The sequence below is a fragment of the Lepeophtheirus salmonis genome, chromosome 13 (assembly GCF_016086655.4).
Source record: "Lepeophtheirus salmonis chromosome 13, UVic_Lsal_1.4, whole genome shotgun sequence".
Classification (NCBI taxonomy): Eukaryota; Metazoa; Arthropoda; class Copepoda; order Siphonostomatoida; family Caligidae; genus Lepeophtheirus; species Lepeophtheirus salmonis.
The window spans coordinates 32,764,767-32,788,751 of NC_052143.2; the positions used below are offsets into that span (position 1 = coordinate 32,764,767).

The 23,985-nt window shown below is 30.6% G+C and overlaps 2 protein-coding genes across 4 annotated transcripts in view; one reads left to right on the forward strand and one right to left on the reverse strand.

The window, feature by feature from the left end:
• LOC121128491 (uncharacterized) overlaps positions 1–23,717 on the reverse strand; it is a 53,592-nt gene extending 29,875 nt beyond the window's left edge. Inside the window, exons 1-3 of one of the 3 annotated variants that reach the window (XM_040724074.2) lie at positions 23,485–23,717; positions 9,999–10,080; positions 9,184–9,266 (exon numbers count right to left, since the gene is read on the reverse strand). In XM_040724074.2, coding sequence (XP_040580008.1) covers positions 9,184–9,266; positions 9,999–10,062 — 147 coding nt within the window. In that variant the 5' untranslated portion in view covers positions 10,063–10,080; positions 23,485–23,717. Of the gene's footprint in view, positions 1–9,183; positions 9,267–9,998; positions 10,081–23,082; positions 23,291–23,484 lie in introns of those variants that run through there. The other 2 variants (XM_040724076.2, XM_040724075.2) reach the window with 2 other exon arrangements.
• LOC121128492 (proclotting enzyme) lies at positions 7,204–9,708 on the forward strand. Its single transcript, XM_040724077.2, has 3 exons — positions 7,204–7,623; positions 7,690–7,740; positions 7,815–9,708. The coding sequence occupies exons 1-3, from the start codon at positions 7,603–7,605 to the stop codon at positions 9,102–9,104; spliced, it is 1,362 nt and encodes a 453-aa protein (XP_040580011.1). The 5' UTR covers positions 7,204–7,602; the 3' UTR covers positions 9,105–9,708.
• Positions 23,718–23,985: the final 268 nt, after the last annotated feature.

Below are 23,985 nucleotides of genomic sequence, written 5' to 3' on the forward strand. Positions count from 1 at the left end.
TTTTGGGTTTTTTTCCCGAACTTGTTATCATTTTTTTTTTTTTTTTTCATTATAGAGTAGAGAAAATCTAAGGATCAACTAATAACCAGTATCTGTACTCTTGGAAATACGGAGAGTAACTCTGATGATTTGTTAGGGAGTCTGTTGGACTTAGAGTAGAATTGAGGATCGTCATCCCTTATAATTCCTGCTTACATCATTGTTAGATACGGAGTGGGGATTATCCTTATTATTTTCTTCTTATAGCTCCTAGTAACTACTCCAATTAAACATCATGACAGCTAAGCTGCTCTCTTCCCAAACAATTTGTCAGGGTTACCATATACTTAGAATGTACAGCTCCATACATACAAATTCCTAAAAGTTGATTCGTGACGAATGGACTGCATACATAGGTATAGATTTTTATCTTACTTTTGAGGAAATTTCAAATAAGACTAGATGTACAAATAGTTATGATGTAACAAGAAAAAACTACGAAGTTACTCAAAAATAAAAAGAATTGAGAGAAAAAACACCACTATTAGGTATGTTTGTATTTTCTCCAAATGGGTTGGGCAGGTTTACGAGAGTAGTAGTAGTTTTTCTTTCTACTCATTTTATGTAACAGACTTCAACCACTAAATAACATGTATATTTTTTCAAGTATTATTAATCATGGGATTGGCACAAGGCTGCAAACAAATAAATAAGTTTAAGTGTATAAGATTTTTGTATTCCCAAAGATGCAGTCTCTTAAAAAAATACTTGTACACACTAGGGGTGTGACAAAATCAATATTTTCGCATTGGTTCCGCTACAAAAATAAATATTTGTACTTCTACACTTTGCAATACTTATATCCTATAATTTTCAATTAAAAATATAACCCTAAAGTGTCCTTTAGGGACATTCACATGCACTTATAGTTAGTGATGAAAATCGTGTGTATTTAGGCATGTTAAAAAGAAATAAAACGAAAATGAACATGGTAACCCTGACAATTTGAAGAATGTTTTGCAAGAGAGAAGGAATAATGCTCATGACGTTTCATTAGATCAGCTACAAGCAGCTGTGACAAGGGAGGAGGGGGAAAAGGAAACAAACGAGGACATTGGGAAGAATTTCGATCTTGAATTTTACTCTGATTCCATCGAGGACTTACAATTATAAATCGGAAACAAATCCTTAGGGTTATTATCCGCCTTTATGAGCACACACAATTGTTCAATCTGGTTTCGTATAGATCAATATTATGCATATGAAAAGGAAGTTCACTTCCCTGAAATTAAATAATAATGACAACAGCTCAGGATAAGAACATGTACTCTTCAGTTTGACAGTTTAAAAAAACAACAACGCCCTATCTAAAAAATGCACCCCAATTTTCATCATATCCATATGCAAGGGATTTGGGAGGAAGGGGGGGTGGGGTGTAAAATAAATGCTTCTTCATTATAAATATTATAAGTGGAGATATAAATAGAATTAGGATTAATTATATATATATGTTGATTATAAATAGATTGGCCTTCTTTTTTCAGGAGATGATCATAAAATAATGAACATAATTTTGAAAAAAATAGTTATACCAACAGGTTTTCCCATTTTAATATTAAAACTGTGTTTTTTCTCTACAAGAATCCCATACCTGCTAATGCATAATACTATGTATCAAAATTCAGGTCTTGGAACGCCCACAGGCTAAAATCCAAATTTATTATTGTTATTTTCAAATACCGGATTCAATAGACATAAAAGTAAAGTACCGTTTTAATCCATATTATGATTTTCATAAAAGTAAACTTTCGCATTACGACCAAATTCCACGTTATAGATAAGTGATCTTAATTCTAAACTGATCTTTATTTTACTTTAAAACAAATAATGTATTGGGATTCCCTGTAGTGGCAGAGGTGCCGGTCTTTTGAGGGTGAAGGGGAGTTGATACATTTACTTTAAGCCCTGGTTTGATTGTGTGTACATTTAACGAAATACCCGTGATTTTATTGCATATATAAAAAAAACGTTATTCAAAATAGTTTTAATAGTTGTCAATTCTATCAAAAAGTATGACTTTTCATAATAAAACTCATGTCATTCTGTTGAGAATAATAAAAGGTAATAAAATAAGGGGCCCATATTTTGTCAAACATATATGTTAAAGTAATCATACTTTTACATTATAAATAAATACGTTATGGGACATATTTTCTTCATATTAACGACATTAAATTAAATTTTATATAAATAAAGAAAATGGTCCCAGACATTTATCTTTGCCGTGGTCCCCGCCCACAGTAAAACCATAGACATTATTGGTCACATCAGATCATACGATAAGGGTTTGTAAAGGTGTGAGGGTATACTACAAACGCTTTTATAACAATATTGCACTTGGTTTAGCTTAGTCGTGAATTATTGTGTGTCGAGGACTTAGTCGTGAATTATTGTGCGTCGAGGATGAAGGTCTCAATGGAAGAAATTTGTCACATTTTACATTTTTACTACCACAAAGGGAAAAACTCATCGAAAGCGAGCAGGGGAAATTTGCGATGTTTACGAGGCAGATACACTTTCAGTTCGTTTTGCATAAGAGTGGTTCAAGGGATTTAGTTCTGGTGTAGTAGAGGTGAATGATATACCACGCACTGACAGCCATGTCGTCGAAAATGTGGATAAAATCACGGAAAATATTATGATAGACCGTCATGTTAGTAAAAATATAATCGAATATGAGATAAATCTTGTTTCATTAATAAATTGCCAAAAATAACACATTTTGATGACGGGCAGGAAGCTCCAGAAGCTGGGATGGGAAGTACTTGGAACATAAAGGCTGTATCTAGCACCAAGTTAATACTACCTGTTCCTGTATATGGCCAACGCGCTTGGGTGTACAAATTTGTTCTCAATAGAGTCCTATCCCAATTATTTGTACGAGTTTTTACAAATAGAGACAAGTTCTTCTACGAGAAGGACATTTTGAAGTTGGATTCTCATTGACAACAAGTTATCGAACAGAACGGTGTATGTTTGACTTAAATCGGAGGATTGTAAAATTTCGTATAAAGCATTTAAATAAAGGGCAAAATACGAAATTACTTTTTCCCGACATAATATATCGTACCTCCTAATATTCAGCACAGGAGAGGTATCTGTGACTATTCTTGATTCTGTTGTAAGAATCCAGGTTAAAAATCGTTCGAAGCTGGTGACCTAAATGAGGTGAGATTTTCATAGGATAATCGACCATCTTATCTTTATATTGTTTCTTTGTTTTGAAATTTTAATCAAGTTGCATTGGTAATCACAACGAGACCAAGCCTATGTAGAGTTGAACTGTTGAAAACATGTCACTTAAGATTGATGATCCTTTTTTGATGTTACTAAAGCAAGGCAATGTCTTTTGTTGGGATTCGGTCTGAAAATCCTAGACCGGTCCGAGAAGGTTATGATTTGTTATGCACTAAAATAATTTAATATTTGAAATTTAATTTTTGATATTTTTTTCCAAAATAATTAATTTTTTTGCAAAAAAAAATAATTTTCTGTAAATAGCTGTGGATTCTTTAAATCATTTTCGAAAAAAAAATAATAATTTTTTATTTTTTTTGTAAAAGATTGAAGAAAAAAAAAAAAATTTTGCTTACGCCCTTGCCAGGTCTTACTACATTTGGCCTATATGACTTACAAATCATAGGTGCTCATCCAACTATTATTTTTTTAAATTTATACTAATAAAAAGATAAAAAAACATCTCAAAAAGACATTCCATAGTCATGATTAATTATATTTAGATAACATATTTGCGCTTAAATTTATTGAAGCAATCAATTTTGATTAAAAATTTAATTTATATAAAAAAGTAACATCAAATCATTGACTATAATAAATCCTTCAGAAACTTCTTCTTTTTTTTTTTGCTTCCTTCAACAACGTCGACCTGTAACAAAGGCATGTGTACACAAACACACAGGATTAAATTCCATTTCTCAAATAGTGAAATTAGAAAATATATATCTTGAGGTGAAAAAAGTAAAAAACAACAAACTAACCCATTCAGGATTTGTTTCCCATCCTATTAATTCATTTAAAATAATGGGCACTGTCCACATTGTTACTTTGTCTCGCGTTGTTACTTATCTCATTTTTCCTAACTATGATATTATTATTCAACAATTCTATGAAACTCTTCAACCCTAAACAAAAGTGAATTGGAATTCAACCAATCAACGGTTAGAAGAGATATTCAGGGAAGAGTTGCAGAAACATCAATAGCTGACAACCAAATACATTGTATTTTGTGGTGTTAGTGAAATAATACCTTGTGTCATATATGCATTATGTTGTAGGTACCCCCCTATAATGTAATGGATCCTGAGTCCGAATCAGTTTTCGAAAATCAAACTGAGAAAAGTGTGTTACATGCAAACTACTTTTCAAAGAACCCTTCTTTCTAAATGAACTGGTTCCTGAATTGTGAATCATTTAAATCACCCGAAAATACTTATTATTAACATGGAAATTTGAAAAATGTAGACATTTTTGTCTCCCCTCTGAGGATCCCGCCCTAAGTGACCACCTAACTGACCAATAAGAATAATGACAGGCCTACCTCTACACCTTAGAGCTCATTCCTGGTGTTATTTTAACGAATATAGTGTATGAAAGACATTGATCAGGGCTATCCGCAGGATTGTATATATATATATTTATTTTTTGGGGGAGGAAGAGGCTTGGTTTTTGGAATTAAAAAAAAAAAATACTAAAATTTATTAGAAAATAATTTGAAAAATTAAAATTTAAAAAAATAAATTGCAAATATTAAATTTTTTCGAAAAAAAAAAAAGCCATAGCAATTCACAAAAAATTAACTTCTTTTGAAAAGAAATTTAAATTTTACATTTTGCAGAAAAAAATTCCAAGAATCCACAGTTGTTGACGGAAAATTAATTCTTTAGGAAAAAAAATCCACAGTTGTTGACAAAAAACTATTTTTTTTTTTAAATAATTTTAAATATTAAATTTTTATGAAAAAAAAATCAGAAACCCATAGCTATTTACAAAAAATTAATTTTTTTGGAAAAAATATTGAAAAATTAAAATAAATTTTCAAATATTACATTTTTCTAGTAAAAATCAAAAAGACATTTATTTTACCGGGATGTACCGTACAATCCCTCCAGTCCACCCTTTACGGATGCCCCTTTTGATCCATAATCCAATCAAGGATCTGGGTGACTCGATCAGAACTGCTACAATTTATATAATAATCTGTTAAGAATCGGGAACCGTTATAGAAAAAAGCCTAATCGAAAACAGAACTGCGATTTAGGGATCCATTATATTACTAATAGGAACATTTATGATGGTTCCAGTAGTGATATTATTTAATCGTTCTCCTTTGATTAAAATATAATGGACATATGTAATATTCCACATACTAATAACGGTAATCCTAATTATCACAAGAGTGGAAAAAAAGTGAAAAGAATTTACTTTTCACGTCAATTAATCAAAACTGTTAAAGAAACCCCCCTTACTTTGGTGGTAAATGTATCAAAAGGTCTCCCATCAAAAAGAGCTTACAGAGAGAAGACACTTTTTAATACTGGGGGATTATCTCATTGTAAATATTGTGAGGATTGCAGGTGATATATGTAAAATCATTTTATCAGACTTGGATATTTAGTGGAAAATGTGAAACGTTCATGTTTTCAACACATTCGAACGTGAGTTTGAGTAACAATCACTCCAAGAGAAGAAAATTTAATGGTACAAGGGTGTCTGCAGGATTATATTGGGGAGGGGGGATTGATTGATTTCTAGGTTTTTGTAATTTAAAAAAAAAAAAAAAAAATTAAAATTTTTAAGAAAATAATTTGATTTAATTGTTGTGGAAAAATATTTAAAAATTAAATTTGAAATGTTAATTTATTTCGAAAAAAAACAAAATCTGCAGCTATTGACAAAAAAAAAATTTTTTAGAAAAAAATTTCAGAAACTCAGAGCCATTCACACCAACTTAAATTTTTTGGAAAAAAATTTGTAATTGTTCTCAAAAATTTAGTTTTTTTAGAAAAAAATTTGACCCAAAGTTTTTAGCAAAAGATTGAATTGTTTGAAAAAAACCTGAAATATTAAATTTTTTGGAGAAAAAATTAAAAAATTCAAGTCAATTTGAAATGTAAAATTTTTAAAAAAAAAAAAATATATATATAAAAATTTCTAGTTAAAAGCAAAAACTTCTTAATTTAAGGAGGACTATGGCTGCTTCAGGGGGGGGGGGGCTTAATAAAATGGCGAGCATTAAGCTGTTCATTTCTTTACTCCTTTTTATTATTTGCCAAATACCAAAACCAAGTGGAGAAAAAATGATCACATGATCAATCTTTGTTCCAATTTAGTAGGCTACAAGAGTACTTTTTGTCCACTAAGAGGCACTGAGGATATTATAAAATTACTATGTAATTAACTACGCAACCTCTACAAATTCACAATGTGAATTCTGTGAGAGGGATACTACGTACGTCACGATGAAAAACGATTCAGTGACGTCATTTGTAGTTTGTAAAGGAATAAACTACCACAATAATTAATAACAAATATGAGGCTATGGCAAACTAAAGTGTTGAAGAGAACATATCCCTAAAATGATGGCAAAATGAAAAGAAGGAAACAAGGGCAAAAGTACTTTTGCCAAGTACATGATCATCAAAAATAAAGCATGGTGTTGCCAAGGAGGAAAGGTAAACGATTAGATGACTGCATATGAAACAATGGAGGAGATAGCTAAGCTTAGATGCAACGAAAGCGACTATTGGCCTTACAAATTCATGGAGGGAGTAAAAAATATGATGTTCACACCAATAAAACTATAAAGGAACGATGAAGAAAATAGCTGTTTTTGCAAATGAATTGATTCCGAAGGATTGCTTACAAAAAAATGAACGGAATACAAATTAACTAAGTAGAGTCTTAACTTGTTTTTTTTTTAAATAAATGAACGGAAAAAGTGAGAACGGTCCTGGGTTATCATTACTTTCGTATTTCATAGCGGAAGTGCAAAAAATAATAATAATAATACAAACAGATAACAAATTATGCAGCTCTGTGGTCCTTTCAAAATTACTGAAATTTCAATGAGCAAAGGAATTTTTTAGTTTGTTTTTTTGTATGGTCGTACGTACATGGAAGAGAAACTCTTTTTTATTATTCATAAGAGTGGCTCATTTATTTGCCATGAATGGTTGTGCGTAAATGACTTCTTGCAGTAAAAAAAAAACATTTTTATAAAGGGAGCAACAGTAAGACTAGATTAATGTATTTTGGAAATCTTGCGTTCATCGGGGATATGAGATGAGTTTTATGTAGTAGTAGTAGTACTTACTTACACGCCCGTTTCACTGAAGCAACCATAACCATCCATAACCAAAGAAGAGAAACGAGAACGCGCGGAGGAATAAAAATAATAATAAAGAAAAAAATTAAGAAGTGAAACGGCATGAGTAGAGAATCATTTTCTACTTTTTTTGTCTTGGTTGGTGTCTTCCTCGTCGCTGTTGTTCAAAATCATATTCATAGTTTATCAAAAAATAATCCTCAAATATCCAAGCCACCATGAGAAAGAAATGTCAGTTTGTGAGTAACTATGAATATTACTTATAATAGAAACAGACTATTTGGTTTTTTGTATATGTATTTCAGCATTGGATCATGCTTCTCCTTGTTGGCATTCAGGCTCAAGAGAACATTGAGGTAAATCCGATTTTCTGTTACACATATTTGACCGATGATTGATTTCTTAATTAATTAATCCTAATAAAAAATAGGTTGATCGAAGGCTTAAAAGTATACAAGATTATTGGAGCAATCTTCTCAGCCCAAATCTGTCATCCAGGTTCCCTACGGAATGGCAGTCCATTGCACCCTCTCGGTCATCATCATCAAAAACGCAAAGTAATTATTCATCCAGAAAGAGTAGCACATCAACAACTACCACAGCCTCGACAACAACCACCACCACCACAACGACGACCACGACCACGACGACGACCACGACAACCACAACTACTACAACACCCCGCACCACAACAGCGAACTCAACTCGAATATCCGCGACATCCCATCAAGAAGAAGAAGATTCATTTGAGATCCCAAGATGGAAATCTCCTCACGCCGTACTAAGCAAAATTATAAGTGAAACATCTGGCCCATGTGGCCTCCGCGAGTCGGACTATCTTCCACATTTGCCTCTACAAAAGAGGAAAAAGTCCCGCCGTGGTCGTATAGTGTGGGAAGATAAAACAACTATGGGAACAGCTCCTGCTCCGCGAGGAACGTTTCCTTGGCTTGCCTCTCTTTTTGTACTCCTTCGAACAGGTGAAGCACTCTTTATGTGCGCTGCCACTATCCTTGCTCCGAATCTACTTGTGACAGCGGCTCATTGCTTTACAAATAATGCTAGAGAAGAGACTTGGTTTGCTCGCGTTGGTGATAACTACATCCTTAAATCTGACCCAGACGAGCAAACGTTTCGTGTGAAGAAAATTATACAGCATGAAAATTTTGATCCACTCCGGGATGGTGGCGGAGATGGTAAAAATGACATTGCACTCATTGTATTGCAGCCTATTTCTCGACGCGGTCGTAAATGGGCCAAAACAATAAATGGCCGTAGTATTGATAACCGTTATATTCAGTTTGGAATGGATGTAAGACCTATTTGTATTCCCCCTCAGGACTATCCTCTAACAAAATTATATAGCCAACACTGCGAAATCCACGGTTGGGGTATGACAGAATATAATAACACTGAATCCTACCCTGACTCTGTGAGAGCAGCAAGAATCCTCGTTGGAGACGTACCCCATTCCTACTGCGATTATCTATATCGACGGGATGTAGATAAAACGGGTAAGTTTTGCGCAGGGGGTACAGTCGACGCCTGCCAAGAGGACTCAGGAGGCCCTCTTGTATGCCTCTTAAATGATAGTCACTACACTATCATGGGTATCGTGAGCAGTGGTAAAGGCTGTGGGGTATATCCAGGACTTTATACAGAATTCAGTAGATATATAGATTGGCTAGCATATTGGGTGGCTAGAGAAGTGAAAGTTTAGTTGTTTTTTAATTCATCTCTGATTCAAAGTTTGAAAAAAAATAAAACTGGAAAAAAATAAAAATCAACTGTGTTCCTACCGTGTGTTCTTCAAATCCATTATCCATTCTATGGCCTGGTATTCTTTCATAGACTAGTTTTCCATCCTTACAAGCATTGTGAGCTAGAAATAGAGATATGCTTGAGTGGACTATTATAATTTAAACATATTCTATATATATAATTAAATAATTAATGTTTGTGAATATTATGTATATATATCTGTATATACTTGAATAGAAATTAGAAAAAAATTATATATTTTGGAAGGGTTTAGTGTTTTTGTTTTTATATGTTTTGCAGTGTATGTTTATATCATGTTCTGGATTGATTTCATGTTGTTTTTAATTATTATTATTTGTGTACGTCTGTGTTTCTTCATATTTTTTATTTTTATTTTTTACAATAAAAACAACCGTTATTTTATGTACAAATTATCGAATTAGTAAAGTGAAAGAACATGATACAAGACGCATAATATGTATTTGTAATCCTATATATGTGTGTGTAACTCTTTAATGCAAAAAAAGAACATAAAAGACAATAAAGGATGTACCTATTTCTTTTTTGAATAGAAGTCCTTTTTAACTTACTCAAAAATGATTATTTGTAAAATAAATAAGTATAAAAACTGTCAATCAACAAATGAATGACGAACAAAATCCACATCAACTTATAAAACATTTGATGTGGTGTTATTATTTATTGAAAATTAACTCTATACCCCCATGGACTTTACTTGCATATCAAAGTAGAACAGATAATGATTACGCTGAGCAATTAATTAATGTATCGTTAAGAAAGGATTAACTCCATTCAAGGAGGAAAAAAGATAGAAAGAAAAACGTCTCCTTACCTTGAGCCATTATCTTTACAATCGAGAGAAGCGTGAGCCAATGCACCATTCTCAAGCAGTTCATTTTTCAATCAAAGTCCTCCTATGGTAACAAAAATAAGGATAAAATTACGTCAACATATTTATTATATCATTATAATTCTAAATAATTTTAATTGCAATAACATTGCTATTGCAGCTGAAAGTGAATATTTTTTCAAATAACTTTTGTCACACTTTATAAAGAGCTTCAAAAGATTATCTTAATTATACATAAAATTTGATAAAATAACCACCTTTGTCTAGGAAAAAGTTTTTGAGGTTATACCTTGTTATTTTCGTTCAACATTACGCAGAGAATTATAAATAAATGAAAATATATTTGAATAGTTTCTATTTAAAACAAAAATAAGAATACCTACATATTATTACTCTTCATGAACTGAACCCCACTAAAACCTCCTTGTCCGATAGAAGAAAATATCGGTTTCCCCTTACATAATCGGCAAGATATAATTTACATCCAGGGCTCTGGCACTTGAAGATGAGGATTTCGCCTTCATATAGTCATGTATCTAATAAGATATGTCAAAAGTTCATTTGTGTGAGTTGTCTTTTTTTACGATTCCCGTAAGGATTGCGGAAAGTTTTTAAAAATGGTATGCATGCTTTCGTCGAATGACCTTTGTTTTCCTTCTTTCTTGAACTTGTTTCTCTTAATGTGAAGGGCGAAAAAGCTATGAAAATCGGGCAATAGCAAAGCCCTTATTGCTAATAAATTGAACTGTGAAGAGACAATTCATAGATCAAACTTGGGAGCAATAGTTTTATCTTTTGCAGCTAGATATGATACTTTTTGTTTAAAAATACAAAGGATGGGTGGTGATTCCTGTCAAATCCTAAACTATCAGATTTAGCTAGATACCTACATAGCTAGTTAAAAAAGAATTGTATCAAAGGTATGAACGCTTTCATCGTGGGAGAGCAATGGAAAGATTACTATGTTTTGAAATATTTAATATGTGATTGTTTTATGTTATTTTGTGCTCGTCTCATTGAAATGTTTGATTGTTTTTCGGCGTAAGTATTGGATAGACACCATCCTATCCTAATCAAAAATCAATTAATATATCTACTAGATTCAATATTCGGTCAAGGGTATTCTTATTTTTACAGCATTACAAAGGTAATAATTGCTTAAGAAAATTCAAAAAGTTAGGATTAATCCTATAGCCTGCCGTACTTCTCAAGCTATTTTACCCTTGGCACATTCATGAGCTAGAAAAAACGGGGTACACAGCATTGAAAAAAAAATAGAAAACAAATTTGCAGTTATAATATGTAAGATAATTCTACTATAAATACTGAGCGTTTTTTTATGAGCACACTCACACGTAACTACTCAATACTTATATCAGTTCATATGAAGTGTTCGGTCCTTGAGAATAATGATAAATTTTTGACAACGCAAAAAAATTTATATGATGGGATGACTACAATTTACTTTAGTCTCTAGAGTATTCACTAACAAAAAAAAGATTAACCCTTACGAGAGTCCCTTCATTTTTACAAACCAGAGTTTACATTTGATACAAATCTAGAGTTTGCTTTTGGACATGCACTACCCTATAACTATCAATAAAATGTCCCTATTTTAATTTGATTTTGTGACGTCATCTGTGGTACTTCAAAATCAACATCCCACTAACAAAAACTAAATTTCAACAGAAATTGATCAGGTGCTCCTGGTGTCTTTGATTCTTTATTTAAATGAATGAATGAAGGTTATTTTTTGAGAAAAGGTAGGTTTCAACAAATGAGAGGAGTTACGCCTAATATTTCTTTAAAATGTTTGCTAAATGCCTCTGATTTACAAACTTATTTATTAAAGTATTTAATGACTCGCATACTTCTACAGAAATTATTATATATTAATAACATTCATAAGGACATTCGATAGTGTTCTCTATTTCGTCACAAAATATATTAACTAGTGTGTATGATTACAATGATTATTATTTAAGAAATCATTAACTAATTATGTATCTTTGAATTTTTCATTCGTAAAACCACAAAAACCTATATTATTAGACATATGTTTATTGAACTCTAGTCTGAGTGATCCAGAATATTGAGGAAATAGCTCATTCAATACCAGTCATCAAAGGAAAAGCTGAGAATCATTTTTGATTATGTATTGATTGTCACATAATATGTATAATGATAAAAATATCTTCAAATGGAGATACTCCATCATAATAGATTCGAACTTTGAAGTATACCAAGTGGTCCATTAAAATCTGAATACTTTGAACTTTAAACTTCAAAAAGATATAACTTATTAATTAACAATAGAATTTCTACAAAATTAATCAAATAAATCGATCTGTGTCTGAACTCTCTTAATCATTAATGTAGCTACCCTTAGCGGCAAAGATTACTTCCACGCGATGGGGGAAGTTCTGGCACCTGATGTGGATTTAATCATCTCTCATGGCGTCCCAGTGCTGACGGACTGTGGCTTTGAGGGCCACAGTGTTTGGATGACGGACACTGCAGGGCTTCCCCTCGACACACATCCCAAAAAAAATATATATATTATTTCTAAGATGTTTATGCTATACATCAGGTAGCTCTAAATACAATGCACCTTGTGACTTGTTTTCATATGTACAGATATTCATATACTTTACTTTAGTATATAGATATAAAACATAGGGTGTATGTTACACACATAGAGGCCACTTTGAAAATTCTACCTAGCATATACCAATTTTTTTAAACAACTACTTTAAACAACAATCTACAGACTGTCCCCCCACCTTGCGGAGAAAATATATTCTTTAGTTTTCTCATGCTCTATTAGAGTAACTCACGGACTGTGAGTCCCATATTGGCCTATTGACTATTAAACCTATATATTTTGTATTAAGTAGGAGTAAAATTTGCTTTACAAAAAGTATAAATATTGCTTGATAGAATTCCAACTTGAAACGAATTAATATTAATAGATCGAAATCGTCACAGTTAGAAGCATAGCCAAAACTAAAAGTATTTTGTTTCCATGCAATATTTTGGCGGTTATATAATCCACTATTAATAGGGGAATAATCAAAGCTTCTAAAACAATGTTTTAATGTAGATTATAAACTACTCAATGAATATGAGTACCAAAATCGTTCAAATTGCATAACGGAAGGAGTATCTTTTTGTAATGCTTCCTAACAATTATTCATAGAAATGGTATGCTTATTTATTATACTATATATCTCTAGTTTAATAAAATATCTACATACTCTTTATAAATATATGTGCTTATATACAAAGTTAACAAAGGTATGTACATATGTGCCTTCCGATGGAAGACAGGAAGCATGGTTGTATAAACTATGAAGTGATGATTAATATAATAATCCATATAATGTGTGATGTACTATGTACCTATCTCCAGCTAATGGAACAAGCATTGTCCATTCAAGGACGTTAAATGTTTGGTTTTTTATTAAAACATTACTAAATGGTTTTAGAATCATTGTACGTGGAAATTGATTCTAATGCTCTTCATATAAACAAAGTATGTACAATCGAAAAATCTATCTAATAAACCTTTCCAATTTTTTAGCAATTACTAAATGGGGACCGAAAACTTGAAGTAGCTAAATTACAAAAAACGGGATTTTTATATAATCAACAAACGACCACTCAAAAGCTATCAGTCAGACAGTCAGATTCAGAATACAAATTTCAACACAATTTCCATCCTCAATGTCGTAGGCAATCTAGATGAAGATGTCAACAGTCTCTGCAGCCTAATCACACAGGCTTTGCCTTATTTCTTCTTGCTCCAACATTTTTGCTGCACTTGGAGACATGGCATAAAAACAAAACTTGTTTATTGATGTTTCAGATGTCATTTGGTTACGTAATGAAATCAGGTCCATAAAGTTGTTATTAAATACTATTGCAATTTCAGAGTCCCCACTCTGTATATACATTAGGGATGTATTGCCCCCAAAAAATTGAACTCCGATTCTGTTCTAAATCTTAAGTGGGCGTTCGAATGGAACTCTTAGTTCCCTCACTGTAAAACTGTCAATTAATTATTCTGCCCCCCCCCCCGTAGCTTACAGGCTGAAACCCAAATTTATTATTGTTATTTAAGCCGCAGAACACGAAAATGATCATTAAACCTTCAGCCTGTAAGGGTTTAGTCTTCAAAGTTTTTTTTATTTTAAATCAAGTTCTTAGAATATAACTACGATTCCGGGGCATATTTCGACATGAAAGAACTATTTTGACGAAAATCAAAGTAATTAACAAATTGATACAAACATTTTAGCATTTAAAAAATGAACTATTTATTACTTTATCTTGATAACAATGAATACAAAATCTATATAACCACCAAAAAATCGAGTAAAATGAAGGACCTTACATAGAAGCTAATATCTTTTTTTTTTTTCTTCTACAAGCACTTTATATCCTAGCTGAAGTTATAGAATAGGCCTTACATTTCAATTTTTTTTGAAATACTTTGAAAAATTGTCAATTTTGATTGATTTTTGTTCAATATAGTTTTTTTTAATATTTATTAAGGAAATTTCCTCCAATAAGATGGTTGGGTTGTTTTGAATATAGATTCAAATAATATTTCGGAAAATAAATGGAATCGCTTATGAGCTTTATATCTATCAATTAATCAATTATTTTGAATATGAAGCACCTATAAACTTGCTTTAATTCTCTTACATCGAAATTATTAAATATATAAGTATATATTATTAGTTAAAATCTCATACACAATCAATTTTTTTCCCACGAATATTATTGTCCTAGGACCAATCCAACAACTTAGGTCACTCTAATTTGGATATATTGTGTACAGTAATTCTTTCCTGAGAAGAACTTCTAACTCAAAGTAAATCATATATTAAGAAATAACTATAAAAAATAGTACTAGGAGCTTGTCCTGTTTCAAATTTTTAACCTGAACGTGTCTCAAAAAAACTCATATATTGGGCACAAGGTATTACTGTATTAATATTAATGAATCATAGCATTAATATCAATGGGAGCGGAAATAGTCTGACCTAACCGATAATTGTAACATATGTGCCCTGTCAATAAAAAAACACGCTAATATGATTTTTCTCAAAATTGAGTTTGGATTACATTTGTATTTTTCGACAAACTATTGCCACCAAATTCCACTTAAAGTAGACAAAATTGATAGTCAAAATAAAAGAATGAGAATTTTATAGATTTTATTTCAAAAGCCATATCGGGAATTAATTTATCATTAATCAAATAAAGCCTCTAAACTATAGTTAAAATTATTGAGTATCTTACAAATTGAAATAATCTGCTATGAAATATTGTGCTATATTTATATAAGAAGTAAAAAAATTAATTGGGATTAACTCATTTTTTTTATTTTTGTTCAAGATTTCTTTTATGTTGATGTTCCGCATATTTAGAGAGTAGAGACATATCTAGATTCTTTTATAATATATCATGTTAACGAAGCCACTGTAATATCATACAAAATCTGAAGCTCTGATATAATATGCTATGTGAGGATTAGGAATGTAATATTTTTTTTGAGGTTTTACTTAATGTGTTGGATTAAGGTCTACCGAGTGTCAAATACCCATAAATCAAAATAAAATTGGGATGTATTCCAACTTAATAGCTACTTTTCACTCAAATGCGAATTATTAGTTATTATTTTTAATCAAATTAACACAAGAAGCCACAGAAGTCAAAAGGACGGCCGTCTCTGAATTTAACTTAATTTATTATAAAAATAATGGGTTCCCTGTAGCTGATATTTTATTATTTTTAATGTTTTACAAGTACGTAATACTACTATGTAAATTTAAAGACAAAATTGACACCCAATTTTTAAAAAAAAAAGATAGCACTATTAAGAAGACGGTTTGTTTTTCAACTTTTTTCGAATTTCTATTAAGGCTAGCTCAGAGTGATATGTGATATGGTAAGAAAATGATCTATACAAAATCATTTTCTACAATGTCATATATAGCTCTAAAAATTATCAATACCGTAATACGATTATTTATATAAATACGCGTATTTATATATATTTGGTATAATTTTGAAGCCCCTCAAAATGGAGTTAGTGATGCCTCTGAATCAAAGAAATATTTTGACTTTTCCGCATATTTTTGTGGGGATTCTAGCTAATTATTGGTTTTTTTTTTTTCTATTGATGAAATGGCACTTGATTCTTCTTGAAAATCTAGTAAATTTCTTTATTCAATTTAACCCCACCGTCTCTTCTATATTTTACCTTGATTCTTTATCACGCTACAATTTTATCAAGTTTGTTTCAAAGACTTTCTGTAAAGTTCATAACAGGTGTATTTGACTCGTTTAAGAAACATTTTATGGTTTTCATTGGCCCATGTTGAGTACATTTGTGCGTGTTTCGTTATGTATTTCTCCTTTATCTATACATTTGTATTCAAATGTATAACTATAGACCATTTGAATTTAGATATTGTATTCATTATCAATCCCTTGTTATATAATATATAAAGAATAAAAATTTTCTTGCAATAAGTCATTATATTTCTAAGCTTTAAAAAATCCGAAAGAGGAGTTGCTTAATATTAAAATATTTTCTCAGAATAATAAAATCATTAATATATTTTTTTTAAATTATTTCTTATATTTTGTATGATTTTGAATAATAAAATCATCGGAGTAAATATTAGTTATAGTAGCGAAGTATATAAAACTAATTTCGGAATAATTACCAACACCAACGAATCACTCAACCTTTTAAAGAGTTCGTTCGTTCTAATCTGAATATTATTTAGACATTATCATTGGAAAATAAATTGTATGGATTAAAAAAATATGATTATGTAAGAGAGAACATGTTTTATGGTTGCAACTTGAAAAATATTTTTATTTTTTTCAAACCATTTATCAGGGTTCTTTTAAACTTGAAGATAAGACTTATAAGTATAAATTATTCACTAGTACGTGAAATACGAAAAGTAACACCGAGGATTTGTTGCAGAGTTATAAGTATAATTTGGACTTGAAGTAGAATTGAGGATCGAAATCGGAGTAATTTCTGTCAATATCATTACTAGATACGGAGTGGAGGGGTTGTCAGTTTTTTTTAGCATACCGCAAGATTATATTATTTTCAAGTATGGATGTATTTCTGTTAATGAAAAAGTCAATTACTTAACACAAACGATCAAGACGAAATACCTTGGCATCAATTTGACATCCCAATTAAGATATGCAAAAGCTATATATTTTACATTAAGTCAATTTATGCATTTTAACTACTACAACAAGCAGGTCATTTTTCTTCATGAGCGGGGTCTAGAGCAGTAGTGCTGGAACCATAGGGGAACTAACTATTTCTTGTACTATTCTATGTTTGGGCCCCACTTGCAAATACCTTTAGGAGACGCTAGCATAGAGCAAAGATAAATGTGCGAAGCCCTTTTGTTTATATTTTAAATAGGACATGAACAAACTAAAAAGATATATATTCTCCGTAAGGTGGTGTGGCAGTCTGTAGCTTGTTGTTTAAAAAATTGGATCATGCTCAAAAGAAGTTTTATAGCGCCCTCTTTGTGAGAAACATGTAAAATTTAAAAGATAATATTATTTTTCATTAAGCTGTATTATTATACCGGAAGATGACGCCATTCTCTATCGCTTTCTTTACAAACGAATATAAGTAAACAACGCTCTTGCCTATTGGAATTTTTTTTTTTTTTTATATAAAAGTAATTTCAAATCCTTGTCTACATCTAAAAAAATATGGGAACCTTTTTTATTGTCGATGTGACATATATAAAGTTTGGTTTTTTTTAAAGCTGATTTTTTATCTGAAGACTGTAATTCATGTCGTTTTTTTAATTTAGTAAAGACGTTTCTTATTTTTTTCTGTGATGATTTTTTATTTAAATAAATTAATCGTGTGTTTACACACATTTCTTATAATCAGATGCCAAACTCCTCTAAAACGGGGTTACGACCTTTTTCTAATGTTATATTTTGGATAAAATTCATTAGAATAGCAAACTTCATTGAGTAAATACAGTTACCATAATAATTTAATAAATAATGGAGGTCAAAATGACGTTCTGATTAGAGCGGTTTGATTTCCAACTTTTTTTCATCATCAAATATCCATTACAGATAGAGTAGAACAGCTGTCATATAGTATATAGTCCTATACATGTACGAGATTATATCTTTTGCCAAATTGGGAACAAGGCAAAAACTTAATCGTAAGTGGATTTAGATATTAAGAAGACATTTATAGTGATTTAGCATAATGATTAATGCTGTACTTTAATCTTAATTGCCGAAATAAATAACATATGTATCCTTTCAAACTTTGAACTGGATGTGCTACCTATTGATGACATTGTAGAGAAATATAATTTTGCATATCTTACCATATCACAACCCCTCCGAACTAGTCATAATAGAAATTCGAAAAAAGTTGAAAAATAAACCGTCCTAGTGCTATGTTAGGAACATAGTCTTCCTAGTTTTTAGATTGAATTGTTTATTTTTCCCTTGACTGCTCTTTCCCTAGAGTCCTTTAGGTCAAACGATTTCATCAATAACATCATTTTTTTTTTTTTCATCATTCGACCTAAAGTACTCTAAGGAAAGAGCTGCCAAGGAAAAATAAACAATTCAATCTAAAAACAAGGAAGACTATGTCCCTAAGCCCGACCTATAATATCGTGTTATTGTTGTGACGTAGTCGCCCTAATTGTTCTCTTTTCACTAGGGCGGGAGACGTCCTGTTCAAACTGGATGCGTGCCTGGAGGAACATGTAGCAGCTTCTAATTTTTAGCCAATCAGAATTGAGAACTACTAAATCCTATTCCGGTTGTTGAAGTGCTAGAACCGGAACCGGCAAAGTGGAACCGAGGCCGCAATATATTGCTTATCGGTCTCGGGTCTTTTGCTTAGTTTCGTTTGTTGTATTTTTTGGTCTATTGATGACCTTTTAATATTCCATCTACATAATCTCATGTAAATGAAACGTGTCGTTATCTTTATTGTATCACACAACCTTTCCTCCAAGAAGATTGAATATACTTCCTAAGCAGTATCGACTTGATAGCTACTGAAGATATAAAAAGTTTGAAGCCTGAAACAAAATACTACGTTTACCACAGGAAATTATTTAGTAAACTTCAAACCCTTTGGAACAAATACTCCCACAGATTAAAAGTTTCCTACTCTATCATACTAAATTTAAAATAGGTCTTTTGGTCCCTTGTGCCACATCCTAGAATTTGTTCTACGATATAGTGGTTAGGTTCAGGGAACTATCAAAAGTTAAAAATACTAGTGCAATGGCCGATTTTATGATTGAAGCTAATTCTAAGAGTCAAAACATAACATCGGATGAGGCTATATTCTTGGACGAGTACTTAAAAGTAATGATATTTTTCAATCCCAAGAAAATATGTATATTGGCTATTTCTTTGGCCGTCATCTTAGAAGAAATTTATGAAATAATAGCATTAGCTACAATCAGTTGAGGAGGGGGAGAAGGAATAAACAAAAACATTGGTAAGAATTACTCCGATGTCGATCCCCAATTTTACTTTGAGTCAACAAGAAATTACAATTATAACTCCCAACGCTCTATCTTTTATGAGCACACACGAATGTTCAATCCGGTTATGAAAATAATTGAACCTATTTACTAGGAAAGGACGTTCACTACTCAGGAATTAAATAATAATACCAACTGCTAAGGGAAATAAAAAATTATTATTAAGATTTCCAATTCCAAAAAAAAACGGGCTAGCTAAAAAATACAATGGATTTATTCTTCAAAGAGTAGAAATGTAATCCACACTTAGTTGCTTTTGAGTTGACATATTATGTTTGTTTTTCTTTTATGAATAAATAGCAACTGTGTATGTAGCAAATGCCATACACTAATTAAACTTTACTTCCAGATATTTCAAGGGCCTTTCAGATACAAAATAAATATTTTATATTAATTTGGATATTTAGTACACATTTTATTTACCATAAGAATTACTTTCCAATAATTAAGAATTAGTTCAGGGATATATAGGAATTTAAAGTAGACTATTCTGATTTTTGAGACAACAACCAATGAGATTGTTGTTCAATGGAAATCAACAATCCGTAACCAGGTGCAATGCACATAAATATTTTTTCTTTTGTTGGTTCCTTATTTGTCTCTAATATATTAATGAAACACAGGATTTTTTTTTTTTTTTGCTTTTTGAAGGTCATACTAATATACGTGATTAAAATCTATTTTTAGCAAAGTTTTCATAAAATCAAATTATTTACATGAATTACTATTTTCTCTAGTTGATTTTACCCGTCAACACAAAAGCAAACTATAATGATTTGGTTAAAAATTAAATACGAATTACATTTGTATTTTTATGAACTGCTTTTCCAATAAATTAATTGCTGTCAGAATAGCTATAGATTTTTGATTTTTTTTTCTAAATAATTTATTGTAAGAAATGTAATTTTTGAAATTTTTTCGAAAAATAGCTATGGATTTTGAAAAAATTTAACAAAAAATGTAATATTTGAAATTTTATTCAAAAAAATTTAACTTTTTGTGTACAACTGCAGATTCTTAAAATTTTTGTGAAAAGTTGTAGATTTTTGAAAAAGTTTTACAAAAATTGAATATTTGAATTTTTAATTTTTTTTTTGAAAAAAATTGAAATTGGAATTTAATGGTTGAAAATTTTTACAAAAAAGTTAATTTTCAAATATTCTTCAAAAAAAATTTAAGTTTTGGATTTTTTTTAATACCAAAAGTTCCCAACTATTCACGCAAAATTAATTTTTTCGGAAGTGAAATCAAAAGTTAACGGCTATTTTCAAAATTTAAATTTTGGAAATAGCTTACTAAAATTTATTTAATTTAAGAAAAATTATTTAATTTTTTTTTTTTTTTAAATTAATAAATCAAATTTATATATTAAATTTTCTGGAAAAAAATTACAAAATCCTTAGTTGTTCAAAAATAAAATTTCAAATATAACATTTTTTGGTAAAAATTTCAAAAATCCATACCTGTAAAAAGAAAAAGTTTTTGGGAATTTTTTTTTAATTAAATTAAATTTTATAGTAAAAATAAAAAAATTCCCCCTCCAGCACACTTCCTGTGCACGCCTCTGTATTTAACCTTCCAGTTCATAAAAAACACATACATTTTGAGTCTAGATATCAAATTATCATTTCACAGATTTGTAAATCAATGTAGTGAGATAAAGGTACCTAAAAATTTTTTTACTATTGAATAGACAATGTTTTAACTACGGTACTAGTCATAACTAAATGAAAAGAGAGATACTAACAATAAGGAAAAGGTGAATACGGTGTTTTATTGACGTACAAATTGAATCATCTTATAGGCTCATATTCAGAGGTAACTGCAGGTTGTGGGCTAGAGGGGTTGTAGTCCCATCCCCCCCCAAAAAAAAAGAAGAAGAAATTTTCGCTTTTTTCTAGAAAATTGAATATTTGAAATTAATTTCTTACAAATTTATTATTCAAATTTTTTTACATTTTTCTAAGAATAGATATAGATTTTTGAATTTTTATTCCATCAAAATGTAATGTTTAAAATTTTTTGTCTACAGCTATGGATTTTGTAATTTTTTTCAAAAAATTAAATTGTTCAAGAATAGCTTTGGATATTTGAATTTTTTTTGGTAAAAAAATTAATTTTTTGTTAATAGTTGTAGATTTTTGAATTTTTGACTTCTTTTTATTCTAAAAAATTCAAAAAAACTAGCCTTCCACCCCAAATTAATATACAATCCTGCAGACGCCCCTGATATTTGATTTTATTATGACATAAAAAGAACAAATTTCCATTAAATCATGATGAAACTTTAACAAAATAGTTTAAAAGTGAAAATATTTTACTTTCTGTACTGAATATAACCTGGGGACATAATTGAGTCACCTGTTGAGAGTAATCCTTTAACTTCATTGCTCATATTTATTTGTGACGTAACAAAAGTGAAATAATAAAAAACAAATCAATATAGGAAGAAAAAAAGATAAATGAAACGAATTGGGGAACTGCAGTCAACAGCTGTCTCAAATAAGTATCCCGAACTTTTTTCTAATAGTTAGTGTTGGATTGGACTAAAAAACTAAAAAGACTGCAGTCCTATTAAAATTTGTCAGTCCTAGGACCGGTCTTAATCAGTCTTTTGTAGAAACTACAACAGCTGAAATTAAGTAGTTACTACTAATTACCTCATTTGAGTTGCTGAAGTTAGATCATCATTCATGACCTCATTCATAGAGACAATAAACATATAGGAGATGTGTGACTAGAAAGTATCATTGATAGCTAGAATGATAGTCAGAACGAATCATTATACGTTCTAGCCATCACTTATTACTATCTTAATTCTTATATTCTTCAATCCTAGCTACATATGATTGATGAAAATAAATAGGTATCTAGTACCGTAGGACTGAAAGACCGATGTATCAGCCCTTAGGACCTTTGAATGGTAGAAAAGATCGGACTGATAACAAAAAAGACTGAGAGGGTGGGGGGAAAAGACTGATAAGGCGATCAGTCCTAGGGCTGATCCAACACGACTGGAAACAGAATTGAGTCAGCTGTTGAGAGTAATCCTTTAACTTCATTGCCCAGTATTATTTGTGATGTTACAAAAGTGAAATAATAGCAAAAAAATCAATATATGAAGAAAAAGGTAAAATAAATGAATTTGGGAACTGCAGTCATTTTTAACTCATTTTTTTCCAATTCTTCAACCAATCAATTATTTTATATTACCCTCATGTCGTAATAAAAATTATGCATGATTATTCCATGTTTAGACCCTTAAAATGGCAAACATCAAACACATTGCTGACATCACATGAAACGCTCGAGATAGAAAATACTCTTATAAATGTTCATTGACCAAATGACCTTTGTGTGAAAGAATATTGATCATGAAACCGGCATTTCAATAGAAGTTTAATAGAGCTCATCCACCAAGGTGAAAGTTTTATTATTTGAATTGAAAAATGCAATCTTACCTCTTTATTCTATGTATGTATCTCCATATGAACATATATAATAGCTATTGATATGAAATTTTTTAAGTTGAACAACTCTATTCCAAAGGACCCTACTAATACTATGAGAATCAAACCTTGACTGCCATTCAATATTTTTGGAAGTATAATTTATTAAATTTTTGTGATTAAATAGGAACATGGCTCCAACTATATCAGCCTACCAAGTAAATCTATGAGATTACTGCGTTTTTTCGGAGGAACAAGAGTGATTATTATGACTTTAGCGTTACTAATTGAGGAACAATTAATGAGCTCTTTTCATCTTTGGCACTATTATTTATTTATTTATTTTCCTGACTCACAAAAGACTAAGGAAATACGTATGGAATTATTACATATTTGATTGTATTTCAAACTTACTTATTTTTGTCACACAATAATTGCTCTAAGCAATTATAAATGTGTCGACAGAGGTAAATAGGAATAAATAGACGATTGGCTGTCGTTGATTCTTCCCCGAAATGTAATTGTTTTATTAAAATAAAAGATATCGCACAACTTGACACAGTGATTCAGAGAGATGAACTGAAGAGCTCCAACTTATTCACCTCCATTTTTATGTTCATAAGTTTGCATCTACCTACTTTCACAATACCTATGTAGATGCGAAGGCTTGAGGTCAATGAGGTTTGTGCTCTTTGTGTTCATTACAAATACAAACACTTTTAAACAATAGGAGTATGAATTTGTTTCCTCTGCGATATGGGACTACGTGCCTCCTGTTATTCATTAATAAAGTGATGAATAATTATCTGTATTATTTATATGAAGGTTTACATACGTACATAATTTATTAAATCAATTTAATATTTGTCAATTAATTAATTACATTTGATCCATTTGTTGAATTATGATTAAATA